General features: G+C 45.0%; 2 protein-coding genes and 1 long non-coding RNA gene across 22 annotated transcripts in view; 1 reads left to right on the top strand and 2 right to left on the bottom strand.

Annotated features, from left to right (window-relative positions):
• LOC126996077 (uncharacterized) lies at positions 1–13,904 on the bottom strand. The gene is made up of 3 exons (XM_050856166.1): positions 13,825–13,904; positions 3,424–3,538; positions 1–691 (listed from the first exon to the last, which is right to left on the bottom strand). The coding sequence occupies exons 2-3, from the start codon at positions 3,536–3,538 to the stop codon at positions 441–443; spliced, it is 366 nt and encodes a 121-aa protein (XP_050712123.1). The 5' UTR covers positions 13,825–13,904; the 3' UTR covers positions 1–440.
• Positions 13,905–19,700: 5,796 nt separating this feature from the next.
• LOC126996075 (calcium-activated chloride channel regulator 1-like) overlaps positions 19,701–27,982 on the bottom strand; it is a 55,714-nt gene continuing 47,432 nt past the window's right edge. For 9 of the 20 annotated variants that reach the window (XM_050856146.1, XM_050856147.1, XM_050856148.1 and 6 more), the window contains 10 exons: positions 27,293–27,449; positions 26,174–26,392; positions 25,528–25,641; positions 24,841–24,941; positions 24,573–24,726; positions 24,345–24,462; positions 23,078–23,178; positions 22,844–22,976; positions 21,909–22,137; positions 19,701–20,649 (listed from right to left, as the gene is read on the bottom strand). In XM_050856146.1, the coding sequence (XP_050712103.1) occupies positions 20,487–20,649; positions 21,909–22,137; positions 22,844–22,976; positions 23,078–23,178; positions 24,345–24,462; positions 24,573–24,726; positions 24,841–24,941; positions 25,528–25,641; positions 26,174–26,392; positions 27,293–27,449 (1,489 nt within the window). In that variant the 3' untranslated portion in view covers positions 19,701–20,486. Of the gene's footprint in view, positions 20,650–21,908; positions 22,138–22,843; positions 22,977–23,077; positions 23,179–24,344; positions 24,463–24,572; positions 24,727–24,840; positions 24,942–25,527; positions 25,642–26,173; positions 26,393–27,292; positions 27,450–27,982 lie in introns of those variants that run through there. The other 11 variants (XM_050856154.1, XM_050856153.1, XM_050856157.1 and 8 more) reach the window with 11 other exon arrangements.
• Positions 20,080–27,982, top strand: part of LOC126996078 (uncharacterized) — a 27,516-nt gene continuing 19,613 nt past the window's right edge. Inside the window, exon 1 of the long non-coding RNA XR_007750914.1 lies at positions 20,080–20,227. This is a non-coding gene — a long non-coding RNA (uncharacterized LOC126996078). The remainder of the gene's footprint in view (positions 20,228–27,982) is intronic.

Consider the following 27,982-nt stretch of genomic DNA (forward strand, 5'->3'; position numbering starts at 1 on the left):
ACATGCTTATTTACGTGTTTATAAACAGAAAAACATTTCACTAAGTCTGAAATTTACCAAAACGTAAAATTGAAAAAAAGCTAAAATGAAACACTTTTACAACTTCCACTTACCAGGTAAATCTTAGTCCTTAACAAATTAATAACATGAACAAAGAAATAATAAAAAAAGATAACAGTCGATAACAATGAACAAAAGTAAATCTAAAGATCCAAATCGTATTCAGGCATTTTTGAGCAACACTTAACTAAACGTCTCACTTACAGCAAATCATCATCATCATCATCATCATCATTAGTCTGTCATTCTACGTACTTAGTAAAGGACACAGGCTACTCCCAAGGGTTTTCATGGGTTTGTTCTGTGCCAAATAACGAAATACCATGCTCTCTCTCTCTCTCTCTCTCTCTCTCTCTCTCTCTCTCAATATGGCCGCCACCCTAGTCATCCACCTCCTTCCCGTTCCTCTCCCGGTCCTTGTCCTCGTCCTTTCCCTTCTCCCGGTTCTCGTGGTCCTCCGTCAGGCGCTTGTGGTAGGCGGGGTGGTAGGTGAAGGGCACGGTGAGGGGCAGCGGGTGGTGGCGCCGCATGAAGAAGGTGAGGGGCCGGTGGGATATGAAGGGGCAGCGACACCTATTGCCCACGAAGCGACATCCAGTGGTTTGCTCCGTGAAGCCGCAGCAAGAAGGGACTGGAAGGGAGTTACGAAGAGGGTTGGGAGGTATTTGTGTGGTAAAATAAAACGTCAGTAAGTTATCAATGGAAGTAAAAGCTGTAAAGGAAAGAAAACTGTAAAATAAAACTGATGAGATTAAAGATTTGTAGTTATTAAATGAAGTAAGTGCTGGGAAAGAAAAGAAAATCTGATAATGAAAGTTCAGAGGGCTGGAAGTTAGTTGTGAAGTGAGATAAAACGTTAGTAAGTTATCAATGAAAGAAAAAGATGTAAAAGGGAAGAAAACTGTAAAATAAAACTGATGAGATTAAAGATTTGTAGTTATTAAATGAAGTAAGTGCTGGGAAAGAAAAGAAAATCTGATAATGAAAGTTCAGAGGGCTGGAAGGTAGTTATGAGGTGAGATAAAACGTTAGTAAATTGTCAAAACAAGTGATAGCTGGGAAAGGATAGAAAACGGGATGAGATAACAGGTGCAGAGAGTGTTGGAAGGTAGTTGTGTTGTGAGGTGAGATATAACATTAGCAAGTTATCAAAGGTAGTAAGAGCCGGGAGAGGAAATAAAACAAGATGAAATAATAAGTTTAAAGAGTTGTTGGTTTGTCATGGGATGAGATGTAAAGTTAGTATATTATCAAAGGAGGTAAGAGCTGGGAAAGGAAAGAAAACAGAATGAGATAACAGGAACAGAGAGGGTTGGAAGGTAGTTTTCAGGTGAGATAAAACATTAGCGAGCTATCAAAGAAGGTAAGAGTTGGGAAAGGAAATAAAACAGGATGAGACAATAAGTTCAGAGAGTTAGTGGTTTGTTATAAGATGAGATATGAGGTTAGTAAATTATTAAAGGAGGTAAGAGTTGGGGAAGGAAAGTAAACAAGATGAGATGACAGGTAAAGAGAGGGTTGGAAGGTAGTTGTGAGGTAAGATAAAACGTTAGTAAGTTATCATAGGAGCTAAAAGTTGCCCATGTAAAGAAAACTGTTCAGACTGATGAGAAAAAACGGTTATTAATCTATCAAAGTAAGTAGGAGCTGGGAAAGGAAAAAAAAAACGATGAAATAATAAGTTGATATGTTTCTGGAGCTCTAAAAGAAAGAAAACTGAAAAAAAAGAAGCTTGATGTTTATTTTGTGAACTTAAAATATGATGGATTTCGAAGAGATGGTGAAAGAGAGAAGTAGAGTTGTATGATGAGAAAAATATTAAATAAGAAATACCTTGATTATTTATAAGAAAGGATCGGAAAATTAAAAAAAAGCACTAATATTATTTGCTCCCACGACGAAGAAGGAGGAAAAAAAGAGGGGAAACCGAAAAAGAGAAAGGAGGAAAAGAGGAAAGTTGTGGATATTCGTGGGAAAGGATTAAATAATGTAGGATGTAGTTAAAAATATAATTAGCATGAAAATCAGAACCAAAAGAGTTGATACATTTTTTCCCCTAATTCTCCCCCTCCTCCTCCTCCTCCTCCTCCTCCTTCCCTTCTCAGATCTTCGGGGACTTCCTGAAAACTCCTCCCCAGCAGTTCCCGGATGAAGCAGTCCCGGGAAGAAGGAAGAATGTTTGCGGAGGAAGGGGAAAAGGGGGAATGAAAGGGGAAGAGGGGGAAGGGTGGGGACTACAGGTGAAGGGAGAGGAAGGGGAAGAGAGGAGAAAGGAGAAGGATAGCGGGGAAGAGAGAGGATAGAGGGGAAGGGAAGAGAGGAAAAGAGAAGGGAAAAGAGGGGAGGAGAGGGGAAGAGAGGGGAAGAGATGGGGAAAGTGGTGAAGGGGAAGATCGGGGAAACACGAAGTAGGAAAAGACACAGGGTAAGGGGGAGGGAGGGGAAAGGAAGGGGAGAGAGGGGAAGCGAGGGGAGGAAAAAAACAAGAAAAGAAGGAGAAAGGACGGTCGGGTAAAGCACGGGGAAAGGCGGAGAGGGAAGAGAAACTGGGAAAGAGGGAGAGAGAGGAAAAGAAGGGGAGAGGGAGAAGAGGGTAATTAAGGGAAAGGCTGTGCGAGCGAAGGAAGGGTAAGAAGAAAGAGGGAGGAGGAGGAGGAGAAGGAGGAGGAAGCGGAGGAGGAGAAGGAGGAGGAGGAGAGGATGGATAGGGGAATGAGAGGAAGGAAACGGGAGAGAAGGGACTGGCGAGAGAGAGAAAGAAAAGGAGAGATAGGGAAAGGAAAGAAGAAGAAAGGGAAACGAATAGTAAAGAGATAAGGAATGGAGAAAAGGGGAAAGAGAAGGGGAAAAGGAGAGGGTAAAGAAGGGGAAAGAGGAGGGGAAAAGGAGAGGGTAAAGAAGGGGAAAGAGGAGGGGAAAAGGAGAGGGTAAAGAAGGGGAAAGAGAAAGGGTAAAGGAGAGGGAAAAGAAGGGGAAAGAAAAGGGGAAAAGGAGAGGGTAAAGAAGGGGAAGATAGGGAAGCGAATGGGAAAGAGGAGATGGATTAGATAAAAGAGGAAAGAGATGGGGAAGAAGGGAGGACGAGGATTGTTTTAGGGAATGGAAGGGTAAGGAGGGAAGATCAGAGGGAGTGTCTTTTGGTGCTGGTGGTGGTGGTGGAGGTGATGGTGGTGATGTTGATGCTGGTGGTGGTGATGGTGGTGGTGATGGTGGTGATATAGTGTTCATTAATCTGTTCGAGCTTGTTAGTCAGTGCTTCGGCTTAACATGGTGTGAAGATGAGTTAGCCAGGGCACACACACACACACACACACACACCGACAGTGCACTAACACCCACCCATTCAACAGCCTCAGAACTTACAATGACACTTAACAGCCGCCTCCCTCCGTCTTACGTTCCTGTCAGTCGCCGCCGCAAAGCCCGTCACCAGCACCGCCAGCACCGCCGCCACGCCCGCCCACCACGCCCGCCGCATCTAGGAAAGGCAAAGAAAACGAGACCATAGGATTTATAAGTTTTCGAGAACATATTAGTGTGTGTGTGTGTGTATGTGTGTGTGTAGGATTGATAGAGAGGCAAATTGAAGGGGAAGGAGAGAGGAAAGGAACGGAAAAGGAGAGAGAAGGCTGAGGAAGAAGAGAGAAAGTAAGAAATGGAGGGGGAGAAGATAATGAAGGGAGAGGAAGGAGAGAAGGAGGATAAAGATAAGGGTAAGGAGCTTGAAGTGTGTGTGTGTGGCGGTCTCTCTCTCTCTCTCTCTCTCTCTCTCTCTCTCACCACCAAACCAGTTGAGGCTTGTTTCTTCCAGCCTTCCCTCCCTCCCTCCCTCCCTTCACCCCTCCCTCCCTCCCCCCCTTCACCCCTCTCCCTTCCTCTCCCATTATTCTCCCCTGCTTTAATGCTTACCTTCCTCCTTCCTACCTCCTTCCTTCCTTCCTCTCTTTAGTAGTTTCCTCTCATCTTCCTATTTATCACCCCCCACCCCCCTGCTTGCCTTCCCTTCCTTCTACTTCCTTCCTTCCTCCGGTACTTTTTTCCATTTATCTATCTTCTATTTCCTTTCATCTGTCCTCTTTTCTCCATTTACAAAAAGAATAAAATGTTGGTCCTCCACTTTCATATCTCATTATCTTTCCTTATCTGTCCCCGTATCTTTATCTTTAAGTGTGCAAGGTGACTCTGGTCTGCCAAAGCGACTTATTTATCATTCAAGAGACACTTCATAACCTCCAATACTTAAGATAATTTTTTTTTTGCAGATACACAACACATTCCTTTGTTTGATGGTAAAAGAAGGCAAAAAACACAAACAAAAAACAGAGGCAGAGGTGGACTATGAGTTATTAGATATGCATACAGAGCTTCATTTTTTTATGGTTATAGAAGGCAAAAAATAAAACCAAAAAAAAAATACAAAAAAACAGAGGGAGAGGTCGACAATGAATTATCACAGATGCATATACAGGTTCATTTGGTTAACAGTATAGGAGACAAACAACAGAGGAAGGAAACAGACAGACAGACAAACAAACAGAGGGAGGAGTGGGATGAAGAGATAAAGGAGTGGACTTTGAATTACTTTAGACACACACATCATTTGGTTATCTGTATAGGAGGCAAACAGAGATGATGAGAGGGCGAGACAACAGTAAAGGAGTGGGTTCTGCATGATTATAGACACACTGACACATTTGTTTCTTAACGTCTAGAACAGGAGAAAACAAAATGGAAGAGCCAGGAAAACAATGGCAGATTCCTAAACTTCCATTTCAATCTTTCTTCTCTATTCCTACTTTTCATTTTTTCTCTCTTTTCAATTTCTATTCTTTCTATTTTGTTTCCTTTTTTACTTCATCTTCCGGGAGACAAAAAGGAGATAAAAAACGAATTCTTTCTATCTTTTCAATTTCTATTCTTTCTCTTCTGTTTCCTTTTTTACTTCAACTTCCGGGGGACAAAAAGGAGACAAAAAAAAACGAAGGGGAGAGGTGAGAAAACGCTATAAGGGAAGGGATTGGTCTGTCCTGTCCTTTGTCATGCTCCCAAAGTGCCGGACAGGTACGCAATGAATGGCGACAAAAAAAAAAAAAAAAAAAAAAAAAAAATCACGTGGCGCCTTGACGATGCAGCCTTGACGTGGGAGACAGAGGAGAAGAGACAGGAGGCAGAAGAGACAGGAAAAGGGTGAGACAAAAGACAGGCGAGGTGATAGAGAAGACGGGTGATGAGACTGGAGGTAGAAGAGACAGGAAAAAGGTGATTCAGAAGACAGAGGAGAGGAGACAGGAGGCAGAAGAGACAGGAAAAAGGTGATTCAGAAGACAGAGGTTATAAGACAGGACCTAGAAGAGACAGGAAAAAGGGTGAGACAGAAGACAGGCGAGGTGATATAGAAGACAGGGATGACAAGACTGGAGATAGAAGAGATGAGACAGGAGGTAGAGGAGACGGGGAGACAGACAGAGAAGAGAAAGAAAACAGGAGAGATACAAAATACAAAAGAACAAGAAAGAACAGAAACAGAGAAAGAAAAAAAAATACAGGAAAATAAACCAAATAAAAACTGAAATAGCAGAAAGAAAAAGAAATAAACAGAAATATAAAATGAAACAGGAAGAACGGAAACAGAACAAGAAATAAAGCAATACAAGCACAAAAAAAAACCGGAGTACAAACTGAAATACAAAAAAGAAAAAAGAAATAGATAGAAATAGAAAATAGTAAATAGAAATAGCGGTTTAAAAAGGAATCTGCCAACTCTCGAATCAGTACTTTAGCCGGAGGGGAAAAAAAAAACCACTTGCAGCAATATAAAAAAATCTACTTCTCTTCTACCATTTTTTTGTTTTGCCGGGGAGGAAGAAGCAAGGTTATATATTATTTTTTTCATAGTGTGCACGGGACAATAGTAAGCATCCCACCTGCAGAAGCTCCTCAATCTTTACTACGATAATTGTATGTTTTACGATGAGACTACGTGGTGAGAGGAGGAGGAGGAGGAGGAGGAGGAGATGATGAAGAGGAGGAGAAGGAAGAGGGAGAGACAAAGAGGAGACAGAGAGGAAGATAATGAAGAGGAGGAGGAAAGGTTGAAAAAGAGGATAAAATTAAATGGAGAGAGAAAGTACGTGGTGACAGGGTGAAGGAGGAGGAGGAGGAGGAGGAGGAGATGATGAAAAAGAGGAGAAGGAAGAGGGAGAGACAGAGGAAAATAATGAAAAGGAGGAGGAAAGGTAGAATGAGAGGATAAAATGAAATGGAGAGAGAGAGAGAGAGAGAGAGAGAGAGAGAGAGAGAGAGAGAGAGAGAGAGAGAGAGAGAGAGAGAGAGAGTCTGTAACCTACGTCACTGAACGCACGTAAGCCACATAAAAACTAGACTCAGAAACCGACCTGACTGAAACCCTCCTCCTCCTCCTCCTCCTCCTCTTCCTCCTCCTCCTCCTCTTCTTCCTCCATTCCCGTCCACTCATTTCCCCTTCCCCTCGCCCTCCTCTTCCCTTCCCCTCGCCTTCCCTTCCCTCGCTGGTTTACTCTTGAAGGTCATTGCTCATTCGCCCTTCCCTAATTTTGCATCTCTCCTGTCTTTTTCTCCTCTTTCTGTAATGGAGGAGGAGGAGGAGGAGGAGGAGGAGGAGGAGGAGGAGGAAAAGTATCAAATCTTCCTCTAATGTCTTTATCGTGTTGCTGATATGAAGGCGAGGAGGAAAATGATTAATGAGGAGGAGGAGGAGGAGGAGGAGGAAAAGAAGAGGGAGGCAGACGATGGAGAGGATAGGAAGAGGAAGAGTGAGGAGGTAAAATATATTAATTATGTCTTTTCCTCTTTCTTCTTCCTCCTCCTCTTCTTCTCCTCCTTCTCCTCTTTTTTCTCCTTTTGTAAATTATCATCTTGTCTTCCTACGCATGACCTCTTCTTCCTTGAGTTCCTTCTCCTCAGACCTCACTTCATTTTCTTCCTCCTCCTCCTTTTCCTCCGATTTTTCCTCCTCCTATTCTCCTCCTGTTTCTCATTCCTGTTTCTTATGATATATCTACTGCCTTTTTTTCTCCTCTTCCTCCTTCTCCTTCTCATCTTTTCCTTCTCTTCCTCATTCCTTCCTCCTCCTTATTCTTTTTCTATTACTCATTCCTGTTTCTTATGATATATCTACTGCCTTTTTTTCTCCTCTTCCTCCTTCTCATCCTTTCCTTCTCCTCCTCATCCCTTTCTCCTCCTTATCCTCCTCCTGTTTGTTACTCATTCATCTTTCTTTCTTATGATGTATCTATTGTTTTTCTTCCTCCTTTTCCTCCTTCTCCTTCTCATCCTTTCCTTCTCTTCCTCATCCCTTCCTCCTCCTTATCCTCCTCCTGTTTGTTACTCATTCATCTTTCTTTCTTATGATATATCTCCCGCTTTTCTTCCTGCTCTTCCTCCTTCTCCTCCTCGTTCTTTCTTTCTCCTCCTCATCCCTTCCTTTAAGAGACACCCAGAGGTATTTAAACGACCTCTTCTTTCGCTCACTGGACGAACGAAACAATCTGAAGCGAAAGCGACGCACTAAGAAACCTACGATCTATAGCTCTCACTCGTTTGTCAGCATTTTTTTGTGACTTTTTTAGCATGGTGGTTTATTTTGGTGTTCGAGGAGGTGGGTGTGGTTGAGGAAGGCACACACACACACACACACACACACACACACACACACACACACACACACACCTGCCTTATCATAATAGACCTGCTGATTAGATAATGCTCATGTATGTGTCAATGTGTATAGATTTAGAGGCATCGTGTTCGGTTTTATGTGTCTTTGTATTTATTTATTTATTTGTTTATTGCATTTATTTGTTTGCACTGGCGAGTAAATTTGTGTTATAATTTACAAGAGGAAAAAAACAACAGCAAATTGTTCACCTAGAAACCATACAGGAAAAATAAATCAGCAACAACAACAACAACAACAACAACAACAACAACAACAACAACAACAACAACAACATTAAAAAAAAGCAACAAACAGATCCATTAAATGATAAGTAAATATAATTATCGTGGTTAACTAATGTTAGCTTTTTGAATGAGTTATATTGATCTGCGGATTCATCAACAACCAGAGCAAGAACACAGATAATAATAATAATGATAATAATAATAATAATAATAATAATAATAATAATAATAATAATAATAATAATAATAATAATAGTAATAATAATAATAATAATAATGATAATAATAATAATGTTTCCAGTTCCTCTTGAGTCTAACATTCCTTCATTAATATCTCCACTTAGCATTCCTCAAGTTTTTATCTTTCCTTATCTTCTCGTCCTCTTATCTTTTTTTTTTTTTTACAGCAGAGGAGACAGTGCAAGGGCGTAAAAAAAAAAATAATGAGAAAAAAAAGCCCGCTCCTTACTGCTCCTGAATAGAGTAGACAACAACATTCTCACGTTTCTTGAAGTTGTATCATCAAACGTTTTTCTCTGATGCACCTGTTAATATATTTTCTTCTTTATTCGTCACATTTTTCCTCACCTCCCTTCTTATTTTCTTTTTTCTTTTTCTTTTTACATATTTTAGTTACGTTTTTGCAGTCTCTAGCGAACATAACTTCCCTTTTTTTTCCATCCTTCATTTTTTTCCTCCCTAAGACAGACAGGTTCTAATTATACTGGATGACGGACAGACTTAGAAAGCAGTTTTAAATCGCTTCTTGACTTAATGCTTCTCTGCCTGAGCTATTTCTCTCTCTCTCTCTCTCTCTCTCTCTCTCTCTCTCTCTCTCTCTCTCTCTCTCTCTATCTATCTATCTTTGCACGGCTCCGTTTAAGGTAATTCATATATTCTCTTCCTGCTTTTTTTTATTCCTTTTATATTCATTGTGATATTCGCGCATAGGTTAAGTGTTCTTTGCCTTCTCTCTCTCTCTCTCTCTCTCTCTCTCTCTCTCTCTCTCTCTCTCTCTCTCTCTCTCTTTTAGTATGCGCACCGCAAGTCCCTCAAAATATGTAAATTCACCAGCAATAAAAATAAAAGCCACACCTCGTCTTATTTTTTACCAGCCTCGCCATAGTTGACAATTTCGACGAGACTCCCGCACTGATATTCCACTATTTTCTCTTTTATTTACGTGAAAGGCAAATAAAACAAGGCCTTACCTCATATACAAACCTTTAGAAGCACTATGTCAATAATTTCGAGTCCAAGGAAGAAGAGAAGGAAAAACTCAGCAAAAAAAAAAGGGATTGAAAAAGAAGACAAACAACTTCACGATATTTCTTTTTCTTTTAGGACAAGCGAATGTGTTGTTTACGTCGCTTAGCCTCCGAGGAGAGTAGTGACCGCGAGAGGGAGGTTGTCTGGTCACTACCCTCCGTCTTTCCTTCTTCTCTCTCTCTCCCTTGTTTATATTTTCGTCTGTCCTAAAATGGAATGACGCTTGAGAGAGAGAGAGAGAGAGAGAGAGAGAGAGAGAGAGAGAGAGAGAGAGAGAGAGAGAGAGAAACTGCTACTACTACTATTATTACTACTACTACCACTACTACTACTACTACTACTACTACTATTGAGACCACTACTACCCCTAATACATGAGAAAGAATACATAAGAGAAACACAAACAAACACACACACACAAACACACAAGATAACAATTACTATACCTGAGTGTGTGTACCTGTGTGTGTGCGCCTGTGTGTGTATACCTGTGTGTACCCACCCAGGTGTTCCCATTACCACGTTCAGGAGTCTGTTGGACGCGGTCAGTTGATTTGTCTGGCCTAAAGGAGCAGTGGATGACAGGGGAAGGGGGGGGAGGAAGGGGAAGGGACAGGGAGGGGAAGAAAGGAGAGGGGAAGGGACAGGGAGGAAGGGGAGGGGACGGGACAGGAAGGGGAAGAAAGGAGAGGAGAAGGGACAGGGAGGAAGGGAAGGGGAAGGGACAGGGAAGGGAAGAAAGGAGAGGGGAAGGGACAGGGAGGAAGGGGAGGGCAAGGGACAGGTAGGGGCAGAAAGGCGCGGGGAAGGGACCGGGAGGAAGAGAAGGGGAAGGGACAGGAAGGGGAAGAAAGGAGAGGGGAAGGGACAGGGAGGAAGGGGAGGGGAAGGGACAGGGGGAAGGGAGGAAGGAGAGGGGAAGGGACAGGGGAAAGCGAGGAAGGGGAGGGGAAGCGACAGCGGAAGGGAGGAAGGGGAGAGGAAGACAGGGGGGAGGGAGGAAGGGACAGGGGAAGGGACAGGGGGAAGCGAGGAAGGGGAGAAGGGACAGAGGGAAGGGAGGAAGGGGAGAAGAGGGGACAGGGGGAAGGGAAAGGAGGAACCAGGGAGGGGCAGGAGGCTGAAGGATGAGGCCGCTCGGGGGAGGAAGGATAAGTAAGGGAGGGACGAGCTGGAGGGGAAGGGAAGGGATGGAAGGGTAGAGAAATAACGGGAGGGAAAAGGGCAAGGAAGAGGAGCAAAAGAAGGGAAAATAAGGAAGGGGAAAGGAGGGGAGGGAGGAATGTGACACGGGAAAGAACAGGAAGGGAAACACAGACGGAGAGAACGGAACGGAGAGCGAAAGTTGGGAAAGAACGAGAAGAGTAGCTGATAAAGGGGAAAGAACGGAAGGGGACAGGGAAAGAGAGAGGAAGGGATGGAAGGGTAAAGGATGGAAAATGAAGTAAAACAAAAATAAAAAAAAAGGACGGGAAAGGAAAGGAGGAAAGACCAGAGGAGGGAAAAGGAAGGGATGGGGAGAGGAGGGGAAAAAGAAGGGATTGGGAGAGAAGGGGAAAAGGAAGGGATGGGGAGAGGAAGGGAAAGGAAGGGATGGGGAGAGAAATAGAATAAAGGATGGAGGTATAGGGAAAGGGAAGTAAGGAAAAGGAAGGGATGGGGAGAGGAGGGAAAAGGAAGGGATGGGGAGAGGAAGGGAAAGGAAGGGATGGGGGAGAGAAATAGAGAGTAAAGGATGGAAGTAGGAAGGAGTCAAGCTGGGTAGAGGCAGGAAAGGGAAGAAGAGAAAGGAAGGGAGATAAAGCGATGGGAGTGGAAGCGGCTCAAGAGGAAAGGAATGAAGGGAGAAATAAAGTAAGATAAAGTAAGGCAGATAAACGGAGCAAGGTGATCTAGAGGCTTTGTATGAGAGTAATGGGGAGGAAAGGAAGGAGTGAGGGGGATGCGGGAAGCTGGTTGGTAGGGGAAGGAAGCGGGGGGGGAAGGAAGGGGCGGCAAAGGGAAGGGGGATTAATATGTTAGGTGAGTCTTGTATGAAGTTGGGTATCTATGGAACACACACACACACACACACACACACACACACACACCTGACCTGACCTGACCTGACCGTGAATTCCAATTAACCATACGACAAATAAATAAGACAAGGCTCTTTTCTCTCTGTCAATAATTTTCTCTTCCACTTAACACGAAGAAGAAAAAGAAAAAAAAGAAAAAAAATTATCCCCCCCCCAAAAAAAAGCAAATTATCACTAAAACAATCAATATATTTCAAAATCAACGTCTTTTTTTCAATCGTAAATCTAAACACTGAAAAAAATGATACAACAAAATAAAAAAATAAAAAAAACAAGAGACATCGCGGACGAACCCAAATGAGGAATATAAGCTTTTTTTCTTTTTTACTTCTCTTTTTTTTCTCTCTCTGACGTCAACGGAGCTTCCACAGGCGATGTGTGACGCTTGTGGGGAGAATGTTGTCGAGGGGGAAGGGAGATGCTGAGGGGGGAGGGGGGAGAGGGAGGGGCGTCTTAGGGGGGAGATGTAGGAGGGGTTGCTGGGGTTCACATTGATAGAGGTCAGTGAGTTTTTTTCTTCTATATTTGTCTCTATCATTCATTTGTTTATTTTGCACCGTTTTACAGTACTCTTGACGGTCCTTCTTTCTTCTCTTTTTACTATTTCTTTTCTACTTTTTTTCTTTTTTTTATATTCTTTTCTACTCTTTTGCTGTATCCTCTATCCCTTATCTCGCCCCAACACCTCTTCTTTCCTCTTTCCCTCTTCCTTTTTACTCTTTTCTACTCTTTTACTAGTTTTCTCTATCCCTTGTCGACCCCCAATTTCTCCTTTTTTCTCTTTTCCTCTTCATTTTTACTCTTTTCTACTTTTACTTGTTTTCTCTATCCCTTGTCGACCCCCAACTTCTCCTCTTTTCTTTGTTCCTTTTCTTAATTACTCCTTCGTTCTCTTATATTTGTTTTCTCTATCCCTTACTAGCTCCATTTTCCCCTCTTTTCTTTTTTCCCTTCTTTATTTCTTTCTGTCGCTTTTTCTGGTTTTCTCTTTCCCATATCTAGTCCCCCATTTTCTCCTCCCTTCTCCCATTTCCCTTTCCTCAGCTCTGTCCTCTCTTCCACTATTTCCTTACTGATCTTTAAAGGGGAGACAAAAGAGAAATGAATGTGTAGGGAGGAAGCGTTATTGAGGGTAAGAAAGGGGTATGAGGAAGGGGAGGAAGGAAGAGGTGAAGGGTAAGGGGTGTGGTGCCTCACTAACCGTTGCACTGTGGGTGATGGGGAGGAGGGAAGAGGGGTGAGAGGACGAGGGGGAGGAGGAGGAGGGGAGTGGGGTGAAGGGTACTGGGTGGCATTTCTAGTCTTGGCACAGTAGTAGATAGGTCGGGGATGGTGATGAGGGTGCAAGGGGTTAGGGATTGTAGTGGGGATGAACATGGATCGGTAAGGAGTAGAGAGGTAGAAGGGGAGGGGCAGGGAGGGTAGGGTGTTTAATTTTAGCTCCTGATGGCGTAGTTGGCATGGGGTGTGACCTCGGATGCCCTGTTTGAAGGCCTCACTCGTGCCCACCAACCCCCGGAGAGGCAGGGTCAGTCACCTTGCTTGCCCCGCCCGCCACAGCTCCCCTTCCCTTCCTCACTTCCTTCCCCAACCTTCCCCAGCTACTTCCATCCTCACTGCCTCACCTTCCCCTTCCCTTCTCTCACGTCATCCTCTCCTCCTTCTCCTCCTTCTCTGCCCTCCCTGACATCTCTCTTCCCTTCCCTTCCCTCATGAACTCCCACCCTCCGCCCTCACTAGTCCACGCCCACCAGCATCATGTATTCGCCTCCTACTCCTCCTCCACCTCCTCCTCCTCCCCCTCTTCCTCCAGATCTCCACCCTTTCTCTTTCCCCTTTCTCTTTCCCCTTTCTTCTTTGTTCACCTCTTTCCCTTTTCTTGTTCTTTCTTTCTTCTCTTTTCCACTTAGCTTTCTCATTTACTTCCTCTCCCGTATCTTCTTTCCTTCACCACTGATATCAAACTTCACTTCCTTCTACCTCCACCTTCCCCACCCAGTCCAGTCCCCCCTAAATCTGCCTCATCTTCCTCCACTTCTTCCTCTTCCTCCTCATAGTTTGATACCCGGTGACCTCAACAAGACGATCATTCAGCCTGTTTTTCTGGACTAAACGATCACAGCAATTCTCGCTTTTTTACGGTGCACAGTTTTCTCATTAAAGTTTCCTTGCCGACTCTCTTTCCTTTACTCTCGATCCGTCTGGCAGGTGCATAACGAAGGCTGTCACTTAAGAGTACTTCGTAATTTGGCACACATACGTCTTGTAATCCTTCGTTTCTTTCCTCTTATCTCTCCTGTTTTCTTACCTAATCTCCTATAAAATCCACTCCCTCCCTTCTCTTCCCTTTTCCTTTCTCTTCCCATTTCCTTTCTCTTCCCATTTTCTTTCTCCTCTACTTCAGCCACCGCTAAAAAGTAAACAGAAAACGGAAGAGGAAAACCTTGACGTCCAGATCGCTGACAACCTTCACCTTCTGCAAGCCAGCGGTAGATACACAGGCACCGCAGATCACCTCTCCCCCCGCAGCGCACGGCCTAACAGCGCGTTGGTGGCGCCGCAGGAACTAACCTTGAGTGTCTGCAGGCGTCCAGTCAGCGGGAGAGTCAAGGGCGCGAGGGAGAGGCTGGCACAAGGGTTCAATGTTGAGGCTCGCGCGGCTATGAGAATGAAGACAGACACGGCACCCAACCGCCTCGACACCACCGCCCCGTGTGAGCCTAACCCAACCTGTAGTCTCCTCCTCCTCCACCTCCTCTTCCTCCTCCTCCTCTGTCCGCACCTCTCCCTGCTCTCCCTCCTCTCCCATTTCCTTCCCCAGACCGCTCCTCTTCTTCACCCATTTTTATTACCCTTTATTTATTGTTCTCTCTTTCGGTGGATTCCCATTGTAACTTTTTTTCTTGTATCCTCCTCTACTTTCTTCTTCGCCACCCCCTTCTTCTCTTCATCCTCCCCAGATCAAGCCTCCTCCCCGTTTGTCACCTTTTTCCTCATGTCCTCCTCCTCTTCATCTTATACAGATCATACCTTCTCCCCACGCCTCCCCTCATCTTCCCCGCTTGTCACATTTTTCCCTTTCCAGTCTGGTCGCATTCTCCTCGCCTCTTCCTCCTCCTGCTCCTCCTCCTCCTCATCATCTCTACCTCATCCTTCCCCAGGTTAAGCTCTCTCCCCGTTTCTTCCCCTCTTCTCCCTCATTGGTTATATTCCCCTCGGGTTTCTTCCCATCACATTTTTTCTTCCTCCACCTCCTCCTCCTATCCTTCCCCAGACCACTTCCCCTCCCTACTCATCTTCATCTCTTCTCCCCCGCTTGTAACTATTCCTATTTTTTCTCAACTTTTTTTTTCTCGCTTCCGTAAAGGTACCGGGAGTGAGAGAGAACCTATACCATTTTGCTCCCCTTGTTTCCTTCCCCATCTCTCTCCTTCCCCAGACCACTTCCCCTCCCTACTCATCTTCATCTCCTCTCCCCCGCTTGTTACTATTCCCATTTTTTTCTCAACTTTTTTTTTTCTCGCATCCGTAAAGGTACTCTCCCCGCTTGTTACTATTCCCATTTTTTTCTCAACTTTTTTTTTTCTCGCATCCGTAAAGGTACCGGGATAGAGAGAGAGCCTGAACCCTCCTGCTCCCCTTGTTTCACCGCGAGAACGACAGCTTGTTTTACCCTCCATGACTCACTGCACACGTGTTTCTTACAGCAATGGGAGCAGTTCATGGGCAACGAAAACACTAAACAAGAAAGCTCTCTAAACACCCACATTACCATGAGCTCCTTCCTTTGGCCACACCTGAAGAGATTATTGTTTCTTTTAAGGTTTTAAGGCGTTTTAACACGTGATTCTTTTTCGTCTCAAAACCCTCTCTCTTTCCTCTCCTTCAGACCCTTAAGGATGATCAGTAAAGAATTATATTGAAATATGTGCCGCTAACAAGTCTTTTTATTAGTTCCGGATCCCACAGCTTCTTCTCCTTATTGATTCTGAAACTCTTATTTTCTTTCCCGTTTCCCTTTAAATAAGTAGTAAAGAGGAGTGGTAATTGTTTTAACACCACCCTACAAACAGCTTTTGACTCGTCCGGCACCTCAAACATTCCTCCTTTCCCTCCCTCTTAACTATCAGTGCGAAGGGTATGAAGTGTTTCAGAGTTCCTCCTTCCCTGTCCTTTAAATGGCAGAACAAAGAGTACAAAGAGTTATATTAAGAGAACAGATCAGGAGCAGTAAGTAGCGTCAGGAGCAGTAAGTAGCGTCAGGAGCAGTAAGTAGCGGGCTTTTTTTTTTTTTCAATATTTTTCTTTACGCCCTTGAACTGTCTCCTTAGCTGTAAAAAAAAAAAAAAAAAAAAAAAAAAAACAGAGCACAGACAGCGAGGCAGCAAATGAGAATAAATTGATAAAAGACGACAAAGCAAAAATCAAATAAAAAAAAAAATATTACTCAAAATACAGAGCAAGACGCGGCACATAATAAGTTGCAGAGTATGACGGAGGGATGAATAAAAAGTAAGTAAACAAACAAACAAAAAAATGAAAGTTAAAAGAAGACATTACTCAACCAGAGAGAAAAAAAAAAAGAATAAATATGACGCAAGACACGAGGAGGAGACATTCGATTCCAGGAGTTGGTGAAAGGAGGAGGAGGGGGAGGACGACGAAGAGAAGGAGGGGGGTGGTGGAGGGGGGGGAGGAGAAGGAGGAGGAGGAGGAGCAGTAGGGAGAAAAAAAAACGAAGGCAAAAACGTGGAAGTGAAAGGGAAGTGGGTGCATTGAGGAACAAACGCAAGAAAAAAAAAAAGGGAGAGGAAGTCGAGAAAATAAATAAATACGAGAGCAAAAAAAGGGAGAGAGGGATGAATGGGATAACAAGATGTATAATATGGTGCAGACTTAAGGTTACAGGGAAGGGTTGGGGAATAAAGGAGAGGAGTTCTAAGGGTGGAGGGGAGCGAGGGGGAATGTGGGTGTGGTGGGCGGGAGTGACGGAGGTAAGAGGTTGAGCATTTCCTGAGACCCGAGAACACAGAACCAGAGACAGACGCTCCCACCCAGCGTTCTTGACCCCTACACTCACCCCTCACACCAGTAGTGGTAGTGGCAGAAGTAGTAGTAGTAGTAGTAGTAGTAGTAGTAGTAGTAGTAGTAGTAGTAGTAGTAGTACACTGTAAAAAATGAAGGGTATAAAAAGGGTATACCTCGGGAACTAAGGTATAATATCAAGTAAAACACCCTTAATTAAACTCACCAATATCCTTTTCAGTCAAGAGGCAAGATATTTAAGTACAAATATATACCCTTCATTAGACTTAGCACAACATATACCACCATAACCATCATCACCACCACAACCACCACCACCACTACCACATGATGATGATGATGATGGTGGTGGTGGTGGTATGGTGGTAGTGGTGGTGGTGGTATATAATCATCTAGAATACCCTTTTCGCGGGGTATTCTCTGCCTTGAATATACCCCTTGGTAAGGGTATGGGAATCATACGTTATACCCTTGGCAAGGGTATACTGTAAAAGGTATATCAGAGGTTTTTATACCCTAAGAGAGTTCACTATTTTAGCCACTTTATATACCCTTTTTATACCTTTATTTTTTACAGTGTAGTAGTAGTAGTAGTAGTAGTAGTAGTAGTAGTAGTAGTAGTAGTAGTAGTAGTAGTAGTAGTAGTAGTAGTAGTAATAGTAGTAGTAATAGTAGTAGTAATAGTAGCAGCAAATATTAGTAGCAAGTAGTAGTAGCAAGTAGTAATAGGTATAAGAATAAAAATATAAATAGGAAGAATAGGGATAGAAATAGTAGCAGTAGTAGTAGTAATATCGTAGTAGTAACATTAGTACAAGTAGTATGAAAGTTAATTAAAAAGTCCCCATCAATATACGCACCGTGCAGAGAAGTTGGGCAAGGAGGAAGGACAGGTAGAGGGGGAGGCGGGGAGGAGGTGAAGGGGGAGAGGAGGGACGGGTAGGGTGCCCTGGAGGAAGCTACAGAGGTCGTGTCTTTCCTCACGTCGTCCATCCTCGCTTAACCACTCAAGGGATGGAATTGCTAAGCCTGCGTTAAGGTGCTGGAGATGAACACGGGCGATGGCTGACGCAACGGATCACTACAGTAAGCCACGGTGAGGCGGCCGAGGGAGTGTGGATGAAACAAGGCGGTACTCTCTCCTTGGTCGCTATTCTTAGACGGTTCCGCCTCACAACATCTATTTATATGGGCTAAACAGGAGATTAATCGGGTTCTAAGGAGAGTTTTAAGGTTCATAGTACAGAAGTAAGTTCAGACTAACATCGGGGTCATGAAACTGCCCCTAAAAATGCCCAGATCTCGTACGAAAACCTTGTCATATATGCTTGCTTGGGTGCTGAAATATTTATAAGTATGTCCCCTTTTGTCTCATGCTTCCCCGCCTGTAGGCGCCACTCTTCCCAAGGAAACAACACTGCCTACACACTATCTACACACAAAAATAAAAACAGAAGAAATATCTAAGAACACACTAGCGGTGGACGATACTACCAGTTTTAAGTAATCGCTGTTACTGATTACTTTGGCGAAGAGTAATCGATTACCTTTACGATTACTGGACTCTTGAGATTATGGGTTTGTTTTTCAGTGCCCTCCTTACTGAACCACCAAGTGCCCGCTACCCACTACCATTACTGCAGTGCCTGTAGGATACAAGTTCGTGCCGCCCCGGGTGCCCGGCTCCTTAATTGGCATTTCAGTTTCTCAATTTTCCAAATCACGTTCTTATTTCAAAGCATATATTCAAGTTTTGTTTTATTTCTCTTATAAACCTTTTCAAATAATTTAACTTCAACGTAAATAGACATCTTCTGTAGTGATCGTTTCAAAGATTCGATTAATGAAGAAGCAATCGACTACAATATTTCTTCATATAATAATCGAAGTAACTGATTACAGCAAAGAAACAACAACTCACATGTAAACAAACACACAAACACAATCGCAAAACACACACAGACACACACACAGCACACAGACACACACAGACACACACACAAACAGTCCGTACACTAAATTATCTTACTGCACTATGCTTCTTATAAAAAAAAATCCACGTTTCCTAGTCCTTTTAAGGAAGTACAGGATGCCTTACTTTCCAGTTCCAGAGCAGGACGCAGACAAGGCTTCTACTGTTGCATATTTAGCGAAGTGTTTGGTGAAATCTCTATACAGAAAACTACGTCACATTAGTTTCTTCGGGGAGACTTTAATACTGCCTCGGACCTGCTCATCGGGACAAAATATGCCTTGGCAAAATCAAAACGCATTGAAAACTAGTCGAAACTCGTACCTTTCGAGTTTGGAAACACTAAAAACCGACACAGTTAGACCGCTGCAAGTTTCGAGACTGTGACAGGAACCTCAGATCCAGTATATTGGCTTTTTTGGGGGGCGGTGGGGGGGTGGGGGGCTGGGCTGGACGGCATATGTTCATGATTGGGGGGAGGAACTAGGAGAGAGCGAAACGAGCATATACAGGTGTGGGAATCCTTTTTTTGAATAAGCACCTTTAGGGTTATTTTGAGGCCGATATAGAAAACAATGGAGGAGCTATAGACCCATTAACCCCCACACACCCCACCCCTTCGGAAATTACGGCCATGAACCTGCTGTATGTGCCTGTACGCATTGCTAAACCTGAACAACGATGTCTCTTCCTTTGTCTACATCGTTATGAATTAAACAACAGTTTACCGAGAGGATGACAGCAGCGAGATGAAGAAAGGATGAAAACGGGAGGTACGAGACAGTCAAGTGGTGACTAAAAATGCTAAATTAAGTAAGGAGTAAAATAATTAGTGTCGCTGTATAATAAGAGCAGGTATGTAAGTAAAAGTAACAAGAGTAGACTAATTAAAGAATTAAAAGTTAGAGTTCACACACGACATTTTTACTTCACACGAAAATGTTGTATGTTAAACTAATTATAGCAACACTTAAATGCTTAACTTACGGAACACAACAACGATACAGTAGGCAACACAAGCAAGCCTAAGGCCCGTACCAAGAGTCGTGAAGGTCGAGCCGCGTACATCTTCTCTCCCTCCTCCTCCGAAAAAAAAAAGTCCAGCAAAACTACTGGACGAACCTTTTGAGCCGCTTAACAATGACATCACAAGAACCAGAGACTAACAGAAGATGTGGCGAGTAGAAAGACCTTTTAGATTAACGTTTGGGCCCCGGACAGCGACCTTCAGGAGCGATGGATTTCGAGACAGACGCAGAAATGATGAAAAATCGAATGAAGCTTTAGAATGAAGTTTCCAAAACTTGCAAAATGAAAAGAAAACAAGATAATGAAATAAGAATCTTTGTTATATTGACAGATGGCAATGGCAACAATTATTACACAACGACTGGACGCCTTAAAGATACGGAAATCAATGAGAGCAATAAAGTAGCGTCACGTATGGCGGTAGCTTGTTCAACATTGACGAGTTAATTATTTGAAGAGTGGTTCATGTAATATTAGTCTTGTTTTGTTGTTTGTGTGTGCCAGAAATACAGAGATCACCACTTCAGAAGCTACACTATATCAACCTCCTGCTTCGTCACGTCAAACAACGAAGAGGAAACAAAGTAATGTAACAGCACTGGGGGGCAGCGTTCCCTTAACAGCCACCGCAGCAGCCAATGGTGAAGGTAATGAAGCTGAACATATTTTCTGCCCTCCCTACCTTCTTGAAACCCTGGCCAAAAAGTTTGAAATAGCTTGTTCTTCGCCACATTTCAGTATATAAGACATCTAAGTGCATAAAAATCCATAAAGCGTTGAGTGGTGGGAAGGAAATCAAACAAACTCTTCCCTCTCCGAAATGTTAAAGGTAGCTGGGACCCTACAAACTGCTGTATTATTTATTGCAGTGTACAATGGACTCACTCCATCACCATCAGAAATCTCTTGGTACATAGCGATATAAACCACACTCTACAGAAACCCTGTCTCCCGCCTGCAGCTGACTGCATGTGGAGGAAGGAAAGTTGACGCCTTGCCCGAAGTGCATTCAAACACCCAACCATGACAATCACGCATCAGAACTGAGAACGCTGGCTGAGAGGAAACCTGATGGAACTTTCACAAGGTTACACGTATTCGTATTTCTTATAGATAATGTAGCCGGCACCGACAAGCAAAACAACGCCCACGACGCAGCCGACAACGATGAGCGCGATGGCCCAGCCCTCCAAACGGTCGTCCACGCTTGGCGGGGCGGGGGCAGCAAGACTCGCCAGGCCGGACACGGGGCTGCGGGAGGAAGAGGTGTGAGGTGGCATGTACTGACCGGAGGCGCGGCGACAGGGCGGACAAGGCAGACAGTTGTTTGGGTCCCCAAAATAGGGTCCCTAAAATGCATTACAAGAGCGATCAATCTTTGGCAATGACATGCCTGGGGAAACAGCGTTTAATAAACCTGAAACCGAAATGAAACATAACACGGGGTACAAAATAAAACCTATGTGTGTTATTGAGAGATAAATAATATAGTTTTGTACTTTCCTGCTTCATTTTGCTTCCCAGAACAGCACTCAGGATCTGTGACGCTTTGAAGCTAACGTCCCCCCACAACACCCAAGACAACGAGGGGAGGAGGGAAGGCTCCAGTTTAATGACGAGATTTTCTATTCTCTTTTTTCTATTACTCTCTCGGTCCCACACGTCCTTCTGCGTGTATCGAAACACACGAGAAATTAATCAAGATCAGGGTATTCGCCGGCTGCCTGGGATTGAACCCGCGACCAGCGTGACGGGAGAGCCACTCCTTACCGAGTCGGCCAAAGAGGTACCCCACTGGCTAAGTGGGTTATGGGAGGCTCGTTTATCAGGCCGTCGCCGCACTACACGGCTTTCCCCCCCTATGTAGATTAATTTCTGTGTGTTGAGACCTTTAGACAGTGATCCATTTTGGTGCACAATTTCACAATGTCCCCGTAGAGACATACCTCCAACCCTCCCATTTTCTATTATCCTCGGAGAGCATGGGCCATCCTACCTGTTACCCCTTATGGGAGACTCAACAAAACCGAAGGATAGGATCCCACCGCTGCCACCAGTTTAATGACGAGATGTTCTATTCTCTTTTCCATATTACTCTCTCGGTCCCACACGTCCTTCTGCGTGTATCGAAACACACGAGAAATTAATCAAGATCAGGGTATTCGCCAGCTGCCTGGGATTGAACCCGCGACCAGCGTGACGGGAGAGCCACTCCTTACTGAGTCGGCCATAGAGGTACCCCACTGGCTAAGTAGGTTATGGGAGGCTCGTTCATCAGGCATAGTCGCCACACTACACCAGGACAACGAACAAGGAAGGGCAGTACAATGATGTTTGTGTAGAAGACAAACAAGAGAGAAGAAACAAAAAACATGAAAAGACAACAAAGAATTACGAAAAGATTCGAACATTAGATAATAAAAGAACAACATCTCGGAAGGTAGAAGATAATGAAGAATGTAGAGAGCGTCCCGAGGCAAAGAAAGAAGCAAACGATCCCTCGGCCTCACCTTTTGTTTCCTACGTCATCCACAGCCTGAAGTGCCACGAAGTACAAGGACCCCTGCTTCAGGGGCTCCTCGAGGGTCACTTCGAGGGTCACCTCCTTCCCAGCCTCCTTCAAAAGCTCGGTCATGTTCGAGGACGTCTCCAAGTCAAGGAGGGATATCGTGGAGTTGTCGCTTAGGTCCCCAGTGAGAGCTGTCATATTGTCGCTCATCCTGATCTCGTAGCCTGACACTGGAAAACAGGAGCGGGAAACTTGCTAATTATCATCGGTAGTAGTAGTGGTAGTAGTAGTAGTAGAAGTAGTAGTAAAAGTAGAAGCAGAAGTAGAAGTAGTAATTGTAGTAGTAGAAGTAGTAGTAGTAGTAGTAGTAGTACTGTCATTATTATTATTATTATTATTATTATTATTATTATTATTAGTAGTAGTAGTAGTAGTAGGAGGAGGAGGAGGAGGAGGAAGAGGAAGAGGAAGAAGAGGAAGAGGTGGAGGAAGAGGAGGAAGAGGAGGAGGAAGAGAAGGAGGAAGAGAAGGAGGAAGAGGAGGAAGAGGAAGAGGAAGAGGAGGAAGAGGAGGAGGAAGAGGAGGAGGAAGAGGAAGAGGAAGAGGAAGAGGAGGAGGAGGTGGCTAGCGATATTCCTCTGGCAGGACACTAGAGTATCCTCCTAACGTCTCCGAGGGCCCGGGTTCGAATCCGAGGTGGAATGTTGGGAAAAAAGATTTATTCTCCCGAATAGACTAATCTGTCATGAGCTACGGGAAGTAGAGACAACAACAACAGCAACAACAACAATAACAGCAGGACAATTAAAGGCCAAGAAGGTAGAGAAGGAAGCCAAGGCGGAGGGACTGGCTTGTAGACTCTAAGGCAAACTAAACTGGAGGGAGCGGAAGAGGAGGAGGCAGAGGAAGGCAGCGGGGGACGGGCCCGGGTCTTACCGACGCCGGTGTCGTAGTCGTCTCCGGGCGCCGTCCAGTTCAGCGTCAGGGTTGTGGTGTCCCTGACGTAAGTCCTGAGGTCCAACACGCGGGCAGGAGGGAAAGCGTCGCCTCCCACGGGCAACTCGACGACCTGTGTGTGAAGGAGATGTGAGGCAGTGTGTGTGTGTGTGTGTGTGTGTGTGTGTGTGCGTGTGATATATATTGCCACACAGACAAACACGTTCAGCTCACGTTGAAGGATCCGGCCGCAGTGGTCCTCGTGAACTCGCCCGTCTTAGTGGCCGTGTCTGGGTTGAAGGGTATGACGCTGCCGCAGCATTGCTCGTTCACGTCTGGCGGAGAAAAGGCCTTTTTTTTTTTTACAGCAAGGGAGACAGCTCAAAGAAAAAAAAAAGCTGCAAAAGAAGCCCGCTAGGCGCTTCTCGTACAAAACGAGACAGAGTAAGAAGCCAAAAAAAAAATTAATTTCTGGAAAAAAGAACATAAGAACATAAGAACGTAGGAGTCTGCAAGAGGCCGGTAGGCATGTACAAGGCAGCTCCTTTGAACTTAAGCTCCCGTGAATCTACCCCCACCTATTATCACTGTCCATGAATTTATCGAATCTATTTTTGAATGTGACAATTGTATTGGCACTCACCACATGACTGCTCAGCCTGTTCCATCCATCTACCACTCTGTTAGTAAACCAATTTTTGCCTATGTCCCTGTTAAATCTGAATTTATCCAGTTTAAATACATTACTACGTGTCCTACCCGGTTCTCTTACCAACAAAACCTTATGGTGTCTTGACACTCTTCTCTTGAAAGAGGTCAAGTCATAGGCAAGGGGAAATGCAGATAAAGGAATACTGTTCCATGCAGAGTCTATCAGCAGAAGGGATAAAAGAATGATGCTGGTTAACTCTTGCATAAGGAATTTGGACAGCACAGGGGTGAGCAAGAGTAGAAAGTCGAGTGCAGCAGGGGCGCGGCAGTGGGGGAGGCATACAGTTAGCAAGCTCAGAAGAGCAGTCAGCATAAAAATATCAATAGACGATAGAAAGAGCTGCAGCATTGCGGGATAATTGGTGAGCAGCGCTGCGGAAATGTGGCACTCAAGGCTTGCCGGTTACCTAACACAATGGTCACTCGACCCTGGCGGCTGCACGTTCCAATAGCAAAAACTGACGCATTTACTACTTATAAACTCCCATTATGTTAAAGTGTAGCATTTAAGATGATCCAGTGGGAGATAAATTTAATGTCCTGGAAACGCAGCGCCCACGTAAGTCACTCCCAAAGCTTTACCTGAAAAAAAGACGTTAAAAATCCAACTTTTTCACTGGTATCAAACGAGTCTTAAAACTTATGGGAAGCTTTGCACATATATAAGGAAGCACATGATGGCCTGATTCTTTTGGACTGCCGAGTAATCAAAGGGGAACAGAAGACAACACAAGAGAAGGCAGAAAAGAAGCAGGAGACGATATCCGCCAGTGGCAACAGCGACGCTCACCCAGCTGCTCTGAGGCGGCGAGTCTGGCCAGGGCGAGGGGCGCGGAGCGGGACCGTCTGGCGCTGCGTCGGGAGGTGATGAAACCGTTGTTGATGTACGAGCTGCCGTCATCCCACACCTGCCGGAGACCAGGGCGGAAAATATGCGTTAGCCAGCATGGAAGAAAGGGAGGAGGAGGTGAGGAGAAGGTGGAGAGGGAGGGGAAGGACGACAAACGGGGCGTTCTACCTGAGCCTTGACGGCGTATCTCCCCGTGGCGACGAACTGCGTGAAGTAGCGCGAGTACGTGCCGTCACCCGCCTGCACGTCAGCGTTGTTTCCGTTGTCCAGTAGATCCAGCTCGACCGCCGCCGCGTTGGCGTTGGGGGTGGTGATGTAGGCCCTGGCAGACAGAGACAGAGGGGTCAGTGTCTGCACGTGTCCTCACAGCCCTGCACGTCTTAGTAACGCAGTGATTGAAGAATCCTCTTGGTAGCGCCTTGGCCACCCTCCTTACCTGACCTTAGCGCCCACCACCGGCTTGCTGCCCTGCGTCACCCTGGCATACACGATCACCGGCTGATGCGTGGCATTCACGTAGTCCACGCCCGTGTTCATCTGGGGAAGAGGACAGAGAGGACTAGCTTTATTATTAGTAATATAAATTTCCCAGTGAGCCACTTCCCTCTTTCTCATGAACCCTTAAAGGACGGCTGGAGGGAATTCCCGCTCGGAAGGAGAAAGACAGACAGGCGGGATGCGGGAATTCCCGTCATTTGATTTTCAGCCAAGATTTGTATTTCTCAACATCATATCTCAGCCTTGCTGCAACTGACTGACTTCATGTCATTCATCATGTAAAGGAAAGATTGGCGGTGTAAAAGGACTATGAATTATTGTGTTTTGGTCTCATATTACCACACAGGGCATTGATGAAGAACACCTATTTCGCCAAATTTTATCTACGTGGCACACGCAAAAGATTGCCCTCTAGCCCGTCCTTTAGGGGTTGAGTGTGTGCATCATTAGCCAGTCCACGAACAAGGTGTGGACGAACTTTACGGAGTGAAACTTTTTCTACACATGCATGTGTACATAGCCATCAGAAAACAACAAAGGATCAGAGCGTTCTTGCAGCTTTAGAAAACGAAAGTGTTTGGCCTTCTGCCACGAGAGGGACCAACAGGGTAAGGCAAGGACTCACCCAGGACTCGGTAAAGATTGGCAAAGTCTCGGGGTCCCTCGCCTGGGCAGTCACCGTAACCGTGGCGCTGGCGCTGGAGGGGCTCACAGACATTGTCCACGTCCACGTTCCGCTCTGCAATGTCGTCAGTGTTACTAATGTGTGTGTGTGTGTGTGTGTGTGTGTGTGTGTGTGTGTGTGTGTGTGTGTGTGTGTGTGTGTGTGTGTGTGTGTGTGTGTGTGTGTGTGTGTGTGTGTGTGTGTGTGTGTGATCAGTCATTCTGTCTCTGAGTGCCTGGTTGCTTATACTTCTATAAATGGATAATGGGCTTTGAGGTAGTAACGGATCTAAGCTAGAAAATTTAAGCTAGAAAAATTCAGATTCACTAAAGAAATCAGCAAGATCTGCTTCTAGTGTAGTGGCCTGCTACATACAACCTAATTCTATGCTTTGGTGATGTGAGTAAAACAGACTTCGCTGGCCGCTGAACAACGTCAGGAAAATCGAAACTTTCAAGAAAAAGTTGTATAATTTTTTGGATAGGGAGGAGAGGTGGCATTAAATTGACAGAAGCTGCCCCGTGTGGGCTGACTCGCCTCCTGAAGACCTTTTATGCTCTTATGTTCTCCCTCTCTTTATCTCCGAGACGCGGAGTCAAGATCTCACCTCAGCCAAACCGACTCTGATGGTCCACAGGTTGAGGGTGCTCGTGAAAATCGCATCCGTGTGGTTCTGTCCGGTGGGGCTGACGAGGTACGGGCCACTCGACTGGATGGCTTGGCTAGTGTCCAGACGGAACTCCAGGTTGCGGCCCACAGTGGAGTCAATGACGAAGGTTCCGTTGGCCACGGTCCCCTTTAAAGGCACGTTGACCTCCTCGTAGATCTGTGAAGGTCGAGAACGTTTAGTAGCAACAAATCAAGCGTTCATGATAGCTTGGCACCTCCGTGGTATAGCGGTTGGCACGCCTAACTAAAACTCCGCGGGCTCAAGTTCCATCAAGGCTTGAGGCTGTCGCCGCCCAGCCCTCCAGTTGTTTACCTTTCCTCCTGGGCTGGGCGAGAAATGGGACCCTAGTCAGACCTGGGGAGGGTATATTATGCTAGCCCGGATGTCACACCTGCCGTGTGTCCCCGGGCAATGGGGTCTCACCCACCATTGGATTAAGGCACAGACACGGATATGAACGCGTAGCAATGGTTTCAAGTTTGACTAATTCAGATTCAACAAAGACATAGGCAAGAATTGGTTCACCAATAGAGTGGTAGATGAATGCAACAGGCTTGGGAGCCATGTTGTGGGCGCCAACACCATAGATACATTCAAGAAGAGGTTAGATAAAGCCATGGATGGTGAGGTAAGGTGGGGTTGAGTGTACAGGAGCTGCCTTGTATAGGCCAACCGGCCTCTTGCTGACTCCTTACGTTCTTATGTTCTTATTCTTAACGCGCAGCTTACCATTTGCACCACACTTTACATATTTTACAAACTACCTTGACAAAGGAGCCCATTCCACATACCCAAAACGTTAGTCTCTATCATTAGCCACTCTTGAAATTTTACGTTCTCCTGATATTGACTTAATGGGGTTGGAGTACACTGGGAAAGGTTAGATTATTTTTATGGTTGTTGGGATGGCTTCGTTGGGCCTTATTTCGACGTTATTGAAATCTGAGAAAAGTGACTGAATGAATGTTTCTGATATGGCGTGTTTGAGGCACCCGACCGCAGGGCGGGAGGGTCTGAGACGCCCCAGCGAGCTGTGACCGCGTGTTATTAAGTTACCTTGATGTCAATGTTGGTGATGGACTGGCCAGGCTGGTACGTGAGGGAGCCCTGGAAGGCGTCGTCCATGAAGCTGCCGTCATCGTATTCAGGAACAATGTACGCCTTCCCGCCCGTGTTCTGAGCTAGTCTCTCCATTTTCTCTTCAGCTCGTGTTCTGAAAGTAATAAGATCGTCACCTCCAGAGAAGTGATCCCCCCCCAAAAAAAAAAAAATATATATATTCTCTCTTTCCCTCTCATCCATATGTCTTCTTCCCTCGGCGTTCTGAGCCAAAGTCTTCATCGTTCCCTGAAGGAAGCTAAACAGTCACCTTCAGGATAATTGACCCGTCGCTGACTGCTACCAGTCTATCCCTCACTCCCCGGGAGCTACATATTTCCAGGTAATCATATCCACAGGTGCTCTGAGCTAGGAGGTCTAAATCTTTCTCAGCCTGATCTCTGAAAGAAGCATAATCACCACCGCCCTCCATGCTCCATGCTGAAGCTCTCTCCTCTCCTCGTGAATTCCACTACTAGGTCAATGTTCCTCTAACAAGTCTATTTATGAGAGAAGAGGAGACAAATCAGTTTTGATCCTGTGAGTAAAGTTCGTTATGATTCATCACAGCAATAAGGAGTCTTTTGATTCTATTAGCATTGCTGATTTTTCTCTACATAAAATACCGTACTCTAGAAAGTTACAAAC

Source organism: Eriocheir sinensis, chromosome 9 (genome assembly GCF_024679095.1).
Source record: "Eriocheir sinensis breed Jianghai 21 chromosome 9, ASM2467909v1, whole genome shotgun sequence".
NCBI lineage: Eukaryota > Metazoa > Arthropoda > Malacostraca > Decapoda > Varunidae > Eriocheir > Eriocheir sinensis.